Genomic DNA, 14,076 nt, shown 5'->3' with positions numbered 1-14,076 from the left:
AAAAGATGTGCCTCTGCGGAGAGAACGGTCTTGCCGCGAACACTGCGGACACCGGACACTCCGCAGTCAGTATAAATCTGCTTTTAGGGGGCGTGGCAGTAGCAAACCATGGGCAAAACCCACGTGCAACAACAGACACAGGAAGTGAGTGGAAGTTGCAGTGTCTCTATATTGAAAGTTCTCTGGTGGCATATCAATCCGTTTTATATGTATAATAGCGCCAAAGCGCGACAAGAGTTATCTCAAGGCATTTAGACATTTAAATGTAGTTGTGTCAATCTTTCCCTCCTAAGGGTAACCTCCAGTACTACAATAGCAATACTAAATACTACTTTATCAACAAAGCTTAAATCTAACATAGTAATAATACAAGACACTCAGATCACTTTCACCCGCCTACTGTTACACTACAAATAACCAACTTTCAATACGCTAGAGAGGTGGTGATGCACTATGGAACACTCATATCAATGTTGCCAAACAAACATGATCTCTCAACTCCTTCAAATCCAAACTGAAAATCTCTCTGATGAGTCACACATCACATATACACCCTCACGCTGCTTTTTAAAACTCTCTACTTGTCTAAGCATCTACTTACTCATTTTGGTTGCTCTTTTGTTTTCCCTTTTCTTTCTTTTTTCTTTCTTGTTTTTGTTTAGATTGTTTGCTTTATAAGGAGTATTTTGAATATTGGCTCTAATTTCTGAGGTAGAGAGAGACCCAGAATAAGCCCATGTCCTGTCTCTACCGGCACATTGCTTTTTGTTGTTTTCCTTTCTTTGTTTCGGTCTTATTTAAATATGTGCAAATAAAATAAAGAAATAAAAATAAATACATAATAATATGTGCGAAGATATGATATTCGAAATATGATCTCAGACTAAGATGACGATTATAATTTCCGGTCCTCAAGCAGGTAGCGTTAACAGAGATGGCTCTTTATATTGCGGCACAAACGGTAAAAAAAAACAGATGGGTCAAATATATATACCGGTAAACGTAAGGACAGGTTCTGACCATGTCCATGTGGAAACAATATGACTACAGCAGCAGCCAGAGTTTCTGAGGTCTGCCACATCCTTTTCATTCCAGACAAATACAAAATATCCCAAACTCGGGGCCAGCAAGGAGGGAAGGGAGGGCTATGAATTTGCCGTCAAAAAGCACTGCAGCCAAGGCACGTACAGTAGTGCTGCTCCTTTTCCTTAAAAGAAGAATAACACTCCTTTCAGCACTTCACATGATATTCTTATGGTTTTGGACGGTCCTCCACGTGTTTGTGATACACCAGTACACATTTCACCAGACGGGTCAGAGTGCAGGTATTCGAGAGATGTTGTGGTGTGTGTCTCTCTGTACCAAATGGCTATGGGAGATGGGAGCGCAAGGAAGAAGAGAGATGAGCGCAGAGGAAATGATACTTCCCTCCCGGTTGGATGAGAGAGGACATGACCCTTCATCTTGGAGTGGGGGCAAGAGAGAGAGAGAGAGCCTGTAATGTATAATTCTCCGATGCCTGTGTCTACCGCAGTGGTTCTCAAAGCGTGGTCCGAGGACATCCGTGGGTCCTTGAGGAGATTTCCAGGGGGTTCCCAAAAATAATGCGGAAAAGTGTAATTGTTCATAATAATTTTCAACCTTATTATAGGATCTAGTCTATAAGAATGAGAAGTGTCTGTGTGGGAGCAGAATTTTGTTCGGCCACAGCTATGCCATTCTACGTGCGATCGGGCTGAAACGTTGAGGACCCGCGCGTGCGGGTGCTCATACTACATCACAGTTGCTCGAGTGACATCACTGGTGACATCACAACTGCCTGAGTGACATCACAGTTGCGCAATGGTGCGCCACGCCAACTTTTGCCCAGGAAGTGTCACTGCCGTCACTTTCGTGATACAAAACGTGACTTATACGGCTACCCCACCTCACCGATGATGTCACTTCCGTCACTTTCGTGACTGACAGACACCTGACACAAAATGTGACTAAAGATACGATCACAGTTGCTCGGGTGACATCACTGATGACATCACAGTTGGGCAATTCACAGTTGCGCAACACACTGGCTGCGGCACATTCGTCACCAATGTTAACTTAAGATGAGAATGACTTACGGATGTGAAGGCCAGGAGCTCCTCCTCTGTCAACTTGTGGACCGGGTTGTTCTTCTGGAAGTCGGTGCTACAAGACAATAAATACACTCTGATCAAACACACAGTGCAGACACACATACACACATTTTGCACACTGCCCTCCAATCTGAGACGATCTACACACGGCATGTTCTGACATGATGCTACAATCTTTAAATGGCAGCAAACAGATGCAACCTTATTTTTGAAAGATGTCAAATAGATCATGGTGTTATGACGTGATTTCATTCCGCCTGTATTGATTTATTAACGGTCAAGTACTTTAGCTGATATGGGCTGACGAGCCATCAGTGATCTGGCCACTGGACAGAGGTGCCTGTGTTATGATGGAAAGGCCTTGTATTGTCCCCCCGAGTCTAAAAGACCATTAATCCATATCACTGAAGCATCTGCGAAAGAGGGCCGATTGATTTCAGAACAAATCGTGTTTGTTGTCCGTTTTATGGAGAGCCTGAGCATGCTCTGGAATGACCAAACCCTCCTGTGTATCCAAATTGCGTGAATTCATACTAGACTACAATTCGAGTATACATTTTCCCAACAGATATAAAGTTACAATGACCAGGGGATGCTTTGAGCAGGGATGAGAAATGATGACATCCTTGATGTGAAAGCAAATTCTGACATGCATGGCCTTCATGTGAACTGCAATAAATACTATAAGTTATGTCCAACATATTAACCTACCAACCAATGTGGCTCAAACATTTGAATTTGACTAATTTTGGTCATGCTGGTGGCTCATTTGGCTAACGTGCATATCATGGTAAATGGTAAATGGCCTGCATTTATATAGCGCTTTTATCCAAAGCGCTTTACAGTCAGTAGGTACATTCACCCATTCACACACCGATGGCGGCAGGTTACCACGCAGGGTGCTGGCACAGCAACGGGAGCAATTTGGGGTTCAGTATCTTGCCCCAAGGACACTTCGACATGCAGACTGGAGGAGCCGGGAATTGAACCACCGACCTCTTTTATCCAAAGCGATTGGTGGACGACCCGCTCTACCCCCTGAGCTACAGCCGCCGCCGCTATATCATGACATGTACCCACGACATCCTGGGTTTGAATCTAGCCTGGGACCTTTACTGCATGTGATCCACCGCTCCATTTCCCATCCTTCCTTAAAAATTACCTAAAAATGTGGACGTTACTCTGGCATTACTGCATTATGCTTTCCCATTGGAAGTATTTAGGAATGCACCACAACAATTTTCACAGCTTCTCTTGACTGTGAGGACGCATACTATATTGCGCTTTACAGGATTTGGAAATGACAAAAAAACAAAACAAAACAAAAAGAAACTGTGTACAACTTTGATGGAAACACTGTGGGAATATCTTGCTAAGCTACGCAACTGGTGCAGGTAACCGGCAGAAAGGGCAGACGTTGGGTTTCGAGAGAGAAAAGGCTCCTTTCCAGACCAAAGAGGATTTGGATTTCAGGGAGATTAGGTGCAATAATAACCGGCGCTCCTTTTGCAAATTTTGTTTATTATTTTTCCACTTAACGCAGTTAGTGCTGACCGTCGAGTCTGCCAGGTGGGTGGAAGACGAGGCTCCTGTGGCGCTGAGTCCTTGGACGGCGTCCACACCTCCTCCCTTCCCACAGTGCTCGTCCTACAGCACCAGGCAGCACTGATTGGCCCCTGCAGAGGCATGGAGAGGGGCACTCGACGAGGGATAGGAGGAGGACGATGCTGCAGAGGCATGGAGAGGGGCACTAGACGAGGGATAGGAGGAGGACGATGCTGCAGAGGCATGGAGAGGGGCACTCGACGAGGGATAGGAGGAGGACGATGCTGCAGAGGCATGGAGAGGGGCACTAGACGAGGGATAGGAGGAGGACGATGGGGCCTACGGGCGCAGCTCTGGAGGAGGGAACGCTGGAGGTTTCGGGAAGAATCTAACAAATCGGCAAAGTGACGGCAGTGGGGACTGTGTTTATGAACCACTGCACGAACCCATTGATACCTGATGCAGCATTTGTGTGTGTATCCCTTTAAGACCGCGACACGGTTCGCGGTCTTAAAGGGATACACACACAAATGAGGGATATACACGCAAATGCTGCATCAGGTATCGATGGGTTAAAGGACAGATCATCAGGAGGACGTCCTATTTGAGAAACGACTACTTCCTGTCTGCGTGCGTGTGTGTGTGTGTGTGTGTGTGTGTGTGTGTGTGTGCGTGCGTGTGTGTGCGTGCGTGTGTGTGCGTGTGCGTTATGAGTGTGGGAAAGCCTCAGAGTGTGCTGGGTTTCTCTTGGCGAGCCGCGCTGATCCTGAGTCGGCACGGTCACATTACCGAGGAATTTTCAATATGAAATGATCATAGCACAATGAGCCAAACCAGCAACAATATTTAGATATTTCATTTGCTTTTCAAGCGTTTATTGTGGTTTCCTCCTTTGCCGATACAAGTCGGACCAGACAACTACAACTACTGTATGCACTTGGCTTACTTTAATCGATCCAAATAAATCCAATCGTTTTGCCTACGCAGTGAAGCCCGTTTGATTCAGTGACGCGTCTACGAGTTTGTTGGGCGCAATTCAATTGATTTACTTCCTCTCCCGTAAAGACTAGATCGTGTTTATCGTGGAAATGGGTCTTTATTAGCAGTTTTTAGAACACCGTGTGATTAATTACGGCCCAAAGATATAGGGCTGTGAATCTTCACTGGCCTCACGATTCGATTCGATTACGATTCATCTGTCAACGATTTGATTTGATTCGATTAAATCGATGCATCACTTTTTCCGCAATACATGATTTATTTTTTCTCACTTTCTTTTTTCTCACTGTGTGGCTACTTTTAAAATAAAAGTGCATTTGGAATTGCATTGTATTATGATCCATAATTAAAATAAACAACTGCATGTACTTACATTCTATTTTATTTGATTAGGGACCGTTCGTTATTTAGAAAGGGGGTCACTGGAGGAATTTGGTGTGCTCTGAAATAAAAAGCTGTGCCCCTTCCCTGATCAAAATATATTTTTCCTTGACCCTCCCGAAGCGATTTGAAAATTATAATTAACCCTCCCCAAACAATATTGTGGCAAGTTTGCGTGGAAGAATGCAGACTGACACAGATATCTTACTTTTAACCTAACATTTCCAGAAACTCCGGCCAGAGGTGATCAAACACACTAACAGTCTCAGTCGTGGTGGCTACATTGATAGTAAAACTAAACATATCCTGGCCACACAAACATTGCCATAATACCACATAATGCAATCAAAACATGAGCACAACATCACTAAACCACGTTTTTAACTGTACAGTAAGAAGCTTCCCACAAGAACATGAACTCCCATAATCCTTTGCGCTTCTTAAGAGCAGAACTGTCACCAATCAGAGCGACCGCCTCCTCTGGTCGCTACATAATGCTATTTTCGCTTGTGAAACAATCTTCAGTCTGTGTATATCAATATTTGTGTTTAAATAGCAGTGAATGACTGATGGAAAAAAGTTAGCCGGTTCTATGTGGCGGACTCTCCACTCTCTGTCCCCCCTCTCTTTCTCTCTCTCACTCCCTCAGCAGACAGGCACAAAGCCACACATGTAAAATCTCCCAGCATCCATTGAGGTACATTTCGATAACAAATAGCATCCAAATTAGCCTAAATAGATAGAAAGGTAGATAGAAATAATGTTAACACAACATGCAATTGTCGAACATTTCAATATTGGACAAAATAAAATCTCGAAATCAAAACACAACCCTATGTGAAACATATATGTCATCCTGGTGGTATAAATATCCCTTGTAGACTTTACGTAATTTAGGAGATGAGTGACAGCCGTAACTCGGTTCTACTGTGACTTCCTAGACTTATCTGGCGTAACGATAGAGCCCATATATATTTTGTGATGCCATGTCTGTTTGTTTGCTCGACTTTTCGTGCTGGAAATGTAGCCTACTTCCATATTGTGGCACCTAGAGACCACAGCCACAGGCTCCAACGCTGTTAAGGCACACACACCAAGAAGCAGCTTAATATTAAAATAGGAATCTTTATTATCGACAAAAATATATATATATGTTTTAATTAAAACAGCTCATAGCATCACAGCACAGGTTGGTTGACACTTGTTACATATCACCACGTCATGATAGCACGCAGCAACAATAATTACGTGTAAGGACTCCCGCAGGATGGTGGTCTTACACTAAGTTATACAATCAAATCAAACTATTAGTATCACAATGAGTCAGCCACTCGCGCTCCCGAAAGAAAGCAGCAACAGCACACCAGCCTGTCGCAGCCTCGCTGATATGAACGTATAGGTTACCCCAGCAGTGCGTACAAGACCCCAGCCCTCCGTCGAGGCAAACAGAGCCCACTGATTGGCCAGATACTGTACACGCCTACTGTCTGGATAGGCCAAGCACAAAGATCGACAGATCAGACCGCCAAAGAGAAACAATGCACCGGGACATACCAAACAGTTTGGACAGGAGGGGTGTAAATGAAGTAACTCAGTAGTTGTTGAAGTCCGAAAAGCAAACATTACACACAAACAAAAAGTTTATATATTTTTATCTAATCAAAATTGTATACCCCTCCCCTGGACTCAAATTAAAGAGAATGTACCCTCCCTCAAACTAAATTCAAAACAAGATTACCCTCCCCTATTTTCCTCCAGTGGCCCCTTCCCTAAATAACGAACGGTCCCTTATAAAAAAAAAAAAAAAAAAAAAAAAAAATTAATAATTGATTTTTGATATTTGTTAATCGATACAGAATCGTGCACGTCCGCATCGCGATGCATCTTATAATCGATTATTTTTGACACCCCTACAAAGAAAGGGAGAAGGAGAGAGGACTGCAGAAAAAGAGGTCCGTCTCAAACGCAACTCCAAAACCATGACTTCATGATAGAAGATGATGATTGGCTGGGTGTAATTGATAGAAGATGATGATTGGCTGGGTGTAATTGGCTGCTGGTACCATGCCAGGGTGCAGCTGTGATGGGCAGGGGGGGGGGGGGGGGGAGACCCGGTATACCCTGAGGCTAACCTCACCAGCACTTGACAGACTACTTGACAGAGAAACACAGTCCTCTGAGAGGATCCTGGGATTGCGTCGGGCCATTTATCAGATTTCAAATTGCATCGATGCCTAACGTCTGTCAATTTGAGAAAACCCCCCCGATATAATGCTATGTCAAGTGTAGAATTCAGTATGAGCTGTATTTTTTATGTGCCCTACTCTGAAAGGGATCTGAACTTGGAGAGATTTGGCCAGGAGCTGCCAAGTGTTCGGCATGTCCACAGAAGACAAGGTCACATTCCCAGAGCTCAGAGAAGCATGGAGAACTCCACTCTCTGATCCTCTTGACCGGGGGACTCCGACATTTTTAAGTCTCCCCTCGGCCAAAATTCAATAAAAAGTTGCCTCATCCCGGGATGTCAGCTCATTAAAACATAATAGCGCTCTTGTCATATGGGGGATCCACTAGGAGCAGTTTTGCGACCTATTTTATGCCCCTGATGCATAGTAAAAGAGATTAACTTTTAGACTTGTGGAACAAGAGATACAGGAGAGCTGGTGTCCTATACAGATAGCATCAGACTCCCATTATAGCATACTAGAAACAGCCTCATCGTTGTCGTCCTCCTCGCTCATTTCTACCGTACCTCGTTGGTTTTCCCTCGAGGTCGCGCGGGCTCACATGCGCAGCTCGGCTGCTGGCAATCTCAGAATTCTGACTTTATGATCAGAAGCCTGACTTCAACTCAGAACTCAAACACATTTTTCACATGTTGCCCTAGTCCTCGTTGGTAGTTTTAAATTGTGTCTGATGCGTAAAAAAAAACATTGTAAAAAATGATAAAAAATCAGTCAACCACATTTGAATTACAGTGCGTCCTGGTAGCACGCATACCGTGAAGGCTCGGCCCTTCGCGCGGCCGACCCGGGTTCGAATCCGATCTGTGGTCCTTTGCCGCATGTCATCCCCTCTCTCCCCCCACCTTTCCTGTCTGCCTACTGTCCTATCTCAAATTAAATAAAGGCGAAATGCCCAAAAAAAAATAATAATAATTTTGCATTCCAGGTGACCTCACTTGGGGTTGTGACCCCAAGGTTGGGAACCCCTGGGTTCAGGGGTTTGAAGCAGGTGTGATTTTGTTACAAATTAAATACCCGGCTGCTGGGGATGTAATGCATGACACGAAAATCTAATAAATACATAAAAATGAATATTTGGTGAGGGGAAATCCACCTCGGCATTTCTGCATGGACCCCTGAGCCAAGAAAAGGAGGTTCAAGTGCAGGTCCTCAAACTCCACTAAAGGGTTCAAGTATATTTATTTAGTATATTTATTGTCATTGTTAACACATTCACTGCCAGCCTTTTTTTTTTACTGTAGGTAGCTTTTGCCAGAGGGTTTTTTTGAGGATTCTGGCTCATTTTACAAGAGCCAAGGATAATTTTCTGCTTGGACTTTGTGAACAAAAAGTTCACAAAAGTACTAATAGAATGTGTGCTTTCTCTGTCTAAAAGAGTTAGTTTGTAGAGTTAGTAGTTATGTAGATATTAGCCGTTGAGTACAGCATGGTTTCAACGTCTGAGACAAAAAGCTGAGATAATCGCAGTTTTGTGAAATTCAATCAAATAGTCACTTTAACCATTTATTTTTGGCATCAGTGAGACATCAGACATAAACAATATAGTTCTGAACAGTAATTTCCTCCATAGCAGCACCCGCACCCCCTCTCCTTACAACTCCTCCCTCCGTGGGCGTGTCTGGTGGATTTCAGCAGCGTTTGTCAGTCACAAGCCAGTCTCTCCTGCCTGTCTGAGCAGTGAGCAGCAGCCTCCCTCTCTGGCGGCCCCTCGTCGGCGAGCGTGGATGTGGCTTAATCCGTTCTTGGATTTTCGGTTGAGAGCTTTGACGAAGCCTTGTGTGACTCTAGGCTTTATGCTGCGCGCTTCAAAGTGTGCTTTCCACCCAGTCCACCTTTGGAACCCCCCACCGCCGTGCGCCCGTGTGAAAGGTTTTCGCCTACAGTATGAGAATGAGGCTCGTTCGCTTCTGGGTCCTCGGTTGAGCTCAGCTGGAATGCGTGCGTTTCTGGCCAAACAACACTCAATAGTCTGAGCACCGTCGCCACTCAGTGGGTCGGCGGAATGGATTGCACACGCCCGGCGGCTCTAACAGTATAATAGAAGATGCAAAAGGGCCAGATCAACGATCCACCGTCAAAAAAAAAAAATCGATTCTGAAAACGTGTTAACACGTTGTTGGCAGTCAACAGCTGGATTCTGAAAACGTGTTTACACGTTGTTGGCAGTGAATGTGTTAAATTGCTCCAAGAACGAGATATAGACAAGCATCTCCCTGAGACGTACAGTGAAACACCAAGGCCCAAATAATAAATACATACAATAAATAAATAAATACATTATTCTATAAAGGCATCAGGTTGGGGGGGGGGGGGGGGGGGGATTTCATGCATTTCATGAAGATCGATTACATGTCAACTTTTCATCGCAGAACACTTTGCTTTGTCTTCCTTATAGCCCAAAACTCATTGATGCAAAACTCTCCTGAGAGCTGAGGTAGGATCATTATTTAACAGTGACGGGGGAATCTAGAGTGTTGTTTGCTCTCAGATATAAAGGGGTTGTTTTTTGCATGATGCCCCACACACAACACAACACAACACACACACACACACCACCACCGGCGATCTCCCACTGCAGAGAACACCCTCTTAATCCACCTCGAGTGCTCAGTCACTCAATCCAATTATATTGTGGCCTTGGTGTAATTATGTTTGCTAATTATTCCGTCACACTCTGAATGGCAGCCGAGCGTGTTGAGGACCAACAAACACTCGCCACACGGCCGACTAAAGAGCTCCATCAGCCCTGAAGAACCACAGCACAGCTTCTGCATTGGAGATATCAAGGAAGTAACATTGGTGCTGATTTCTGTGTGTGTCTGTCTGTCTGTCTGTCTGTGCGTGTGTGTGTGTGTGTGTGTGTGTGCGTGTGCGTGTGTGTGTGTGTGTGCGTGTGCGTGTGCGTGTGTGCGTGTGTGTGTGCGTGTGTGTGCTTGTGTGCGTGTGTGTGCTTGTGTGTGTGTGTGTGCGTGTGCGTGTGTGTGTGTGGTTAGTTAAGGGTTATGAGGCTAGGAAATTGTGTAGCAGCAGTGTCTGAACTGAAGACGAGGCTCAGAGGGTTCAGGCGAAGAAGCGCCTCAAGTGAAAATGGCAATGTTGTCTGGATTGGTCGAGTTTGAGATGGAGTATTTTGTTTCTTTATAGGGTTCAACAATAATTGCCCGGTTGCCGTGGGAAAGTAAAAAACTGTTCGGGGAGAGTTGAAATACTTCAGTGTGGCAACTGCCCTTAAATTAGCAAAAAAAAAAACAGGCATTTTCAAATAAATGTCTGTTACTCTATCTACTACTCTCTATGTCGGATTGATATAATACAAATAATGACTCAGCCTATACCCAGTTGATGGAAACGTTCCCTTTTGCGGTTCTGAACAACCAGTGTTTGGTAGCTCTTTACGGGGGGGGGCGGTATCCTCTGGCACACAGGAAGCGATGCGTTGTACATTTACGGTTTGTTTGGACTAAACAGAAGAACTGTGTAGTTAACATGAGCAGTGATGGCCACCATGGCTGAACAGACAAAGAGAAGAGCGCCGCCTATAAAACTTTACCAGAAAAAGACGTCAAAGTACTGGAAACACTGATTTACAGGTGATCCCTGGGTACTAGTGCAAAAACAAGTCTTTAACTTTAAGACCATTTAAGACCTTGAATTTAGATCATTTCAAACAAAGTATTTCTTAACCCATTGATACCTGATGCAGCATTTGCGTGTATATCCCTTATTTGTGTGTGTATCCCTTTAAGAAGTCTTAAAGGGATACACACACAAATGCTGCATCAGGTATCAATGTGTTAAGGACCAGTAGACACTGTGGTAGTGAGCTGGTGGTGGAGGCGAGAGAAGGGGGGAGATGAGGCGTGGAGAATGAGAGAGAACCGCCCAGCTAGTTCAAAGCAGAAAGGGCCTCTTCAGGAACACTATGAGTGCTAATCTCATTCAACCTGCTCCACTGGACATCAGTATTACTAGCAGCAGTAACAACGTGTGTGTATGTTACAAGGTCAAACTTCACAACCAGTGCTTAGATTTCATATCGACAATAAATAAACACATTAACTAAATGATATTCTATTTCTATACCAGCAATCAATACAAGACAGGGAATCAAGTTTGAAGTCCATTTCACTACTTATACAGTTACTGCTCTTTAGGTTGGCAGGTGCAGCACACTTTACACTTGTACTTTCTGACACGCGGTTTTATTCTTTAATTGTATTTATGGCCCTGATGATCCCAAAGACGATGGGATTCAAGCAAGACGGCCCAACTTCAACTCACTTCCTGTCATTTTGTCACGTGGGCTTTGCCCATGGTTTTCCACGGACACGCCCACTTAGGAGACTTGTGGCAGCTTTGAGTCAATGCTTGACCACGCCCATTTAGGAGACTTGCTGCTACCATTTGTTAGAATTGGCGGAGCCTGCGGTGACCCACTGTAGTCTCAACGCCAGACCCATGGGAGTTCTTACGCTGATACACTACGTTACTGCATGCTGCAGATCTCTCCCTGGGTAGTATGCGGAGGGCAGCGATTCAACGTAATATTTGAGTCTGGGGAGAAACTAGTGGTGACCCGTCTACAGTAATATCATATCTATGGTTGCATCGTATGAAATGTGCTCTGGTAAATACATTTGACTTGACTCTTGTGATTGTCTACATTTCCTGGCCCTCCCTGCATTGTCCTATGTGGCAAGCAAACCCCATCCGGTGCTCTGAGCAGGTTAAAACCAACAAGAACAAGAAGATCTTCATCAAATGTGATTTGACTCGGGTCCAGAGGAAACTGGAGGACTCAAACTTGTCCCACCCCCCCCACCCCCCTCACTCACTCACTCACTCTCTACGAAAGCCCAAAGCCATTTCCCTGTCTGTTCCTTTCTGCTCAGCTTTGCCACTTTGGTGCTGCTTCCCTCCCTCACCTTCCCCTCATCACCACCACCACCTGCAGCCACAGCCAGCTTTCAGCATCTGTCACCAGCAGCTTGGAGAGCTCCTCCGTGAACCCAACATTCCTCTGACTCACCTCCGAGGAGGTGAAGGGGGAGGGGGCAGAGGGTGGGAGGGAGAAAATGGGGGCGGGGGGGGGGGGGGGATATGAGAGGTTGGGAGCAGACATAGCTCTAATGGGATTCAGGAATAGTTTTAGTGGCTTGTTTTAACCCTGCATAGATATCAGATGGTACAATATACCTCGTGATATAATTCAATATGCATTATGGGCTTAGCCCTACTTCGCCACATAGGACATGACAGCACATTGAGTGACACAAAGTTTCTGCAAATTACAGGATTGCATTTGAATGAGATCATCCGTGATGTACTGTTCAATTAACCCATTGATACCTGATGCAGCATTTGTGTGTATATCCCTTTAAGACCGCGAACCGCGGTTCGCGGTCTTAAAGGGATACACACAAATGCTGCATCAGGTTATCAATGGGTTAAAAAAAGAGGATAAACTATCACCTCCTGTAAGTAATTGGCATGAGGCAAACAACCATCAGTATTTTGTGTTGCTTTTACTATCTGCAGGCACAGATTCTTCTTGTGCTCTTTGCCAGTCTTGATTTGTCAGTTCTTTTGTTTATGGCTGTGCATTGTTAATAATAATTAAGAATACATACATATTTTTTCTGACATTTTTATTAATATATTTAATATAATAAATGTACACACACGTGCACACACATACTATATAAGTTAAGTTAAGTTAAGTTATTCTTTATTTATCCCCATGAGGAAATTCATCCTCTGCATTTGACCCATCCTCTACAAGGAACCTTCCTAGAACTAGGAGCAGTGGGCCGTCCGCAGTGCAGCGCCCGGGGACCAACTCCAGTTCTTTTGCCAGTAGCTTGGTCAGGGGCACTGACAGGAGTATTAACCCTAACATACATGTCTTTAGGTGGTGGGAGGAAACCGGAGCACCCGGAGAAAACCCACATGCAAACTCCACACAGAAAGGACCTGGGACGGACCGGGGTTCGAACCCGGGACCTTCTTGCTGTGAGGCAACAGTACTAACCACTGAGTCACCGTGTCGTCATATATATAACTTACTAGGACGCATATGGTCAATTTACCTTATGAAGATTCATCTCAGCAGTGAACTGTAGAGTGTAGGGGAGTTTACCCACCAGTTCTGAGCATAATCTATGATGGATGACTGCTGCTGCTATATGAATTGTCCAGATGCAGTAAAAGCTGTCTGGTACTGCAACCAGGATAAAGCCAGTACATAGGATTATTTTCTACTGCTTCACTCCACGCCTGGCCGGGAGGAGAAGCTTCACTCCACGCCTGGCCAGGAGGAGAAGCTTCACTCCACGCCTGGCCAGGAGGAGAAGCTTCACTCCACGCCTGGCCAGGAGGAGAAGCTTCACTCCACGCCTGGCCAGGAGGAGAAGCTTCACTCCACGCCTGGCCAGGAGGAGAAGCTTCACTCCACGCCTGGCCGGGAGGAGAAGCTTCACTCCACGCCTGGCCGGGAGGAGAAGCTTCACTCCACGCCTGGCCGGGAGGAGAAGCTTCACTCCACGCCTGGCCGGGAGGAGAAGCTTCACTCCACGCCTGGCCGGGAGGAGAAGCTTCACTCCACGCCTGGCCGGGAGGAGAAGCTTCACTCCACGCCTGGCCGGGAGGAGAAGCTTCACTCCACGCCTGGCCGGGAGGAGAAGCTTCACTCCACGCCTGGTCGGGAGGAGAAGCTTCACTCCACGCCTGGCCGGGAGGAGAAGCTTCACTCCACGCCTGGTCGGGAGGAGAAG

General features: G+C 45.4%; 1 protein-coding gene across 1 annotated transcript in view; it reads right to left on the bottom strand.

Annotated features, from left to right (window-relative positions):
- The window catches only part of ttc27 (tetratricopeptide repeat domain 27), a 161,702-nt gene that overhangs the window by 91,337 nt on the left and 56,289 nt on the right, over nucleotides 1-14,076 (bottom strand). Inside the window, exon 9 of the mRNA XM_083650706.1 lies at nucleotides 2,118-2,184. Coding sequence (XP_083506832.1) covers nucleotides 2,118-2,184 — 67 coding nt within the window. The remainder of the gene's footprint in view (nucleotides 1-2,117; nucleotides 2,185-14,076) is intronic.

The sequence above is a fragment of the Poromitra crassiceps genome (assembly GCF_964638095.1).
Source record: "Poromitra crassiceps genome assembly, chromosome: 14".
NCBI lineage: Eukaryota > Metazoa > Chordata > Actinopteri > Beryciformes > Melamphaidae > Poromitra > Poromitra crassiceps.
This window is presented reverse-complemented; position numbering and strand designations above follow the sequence as displayed.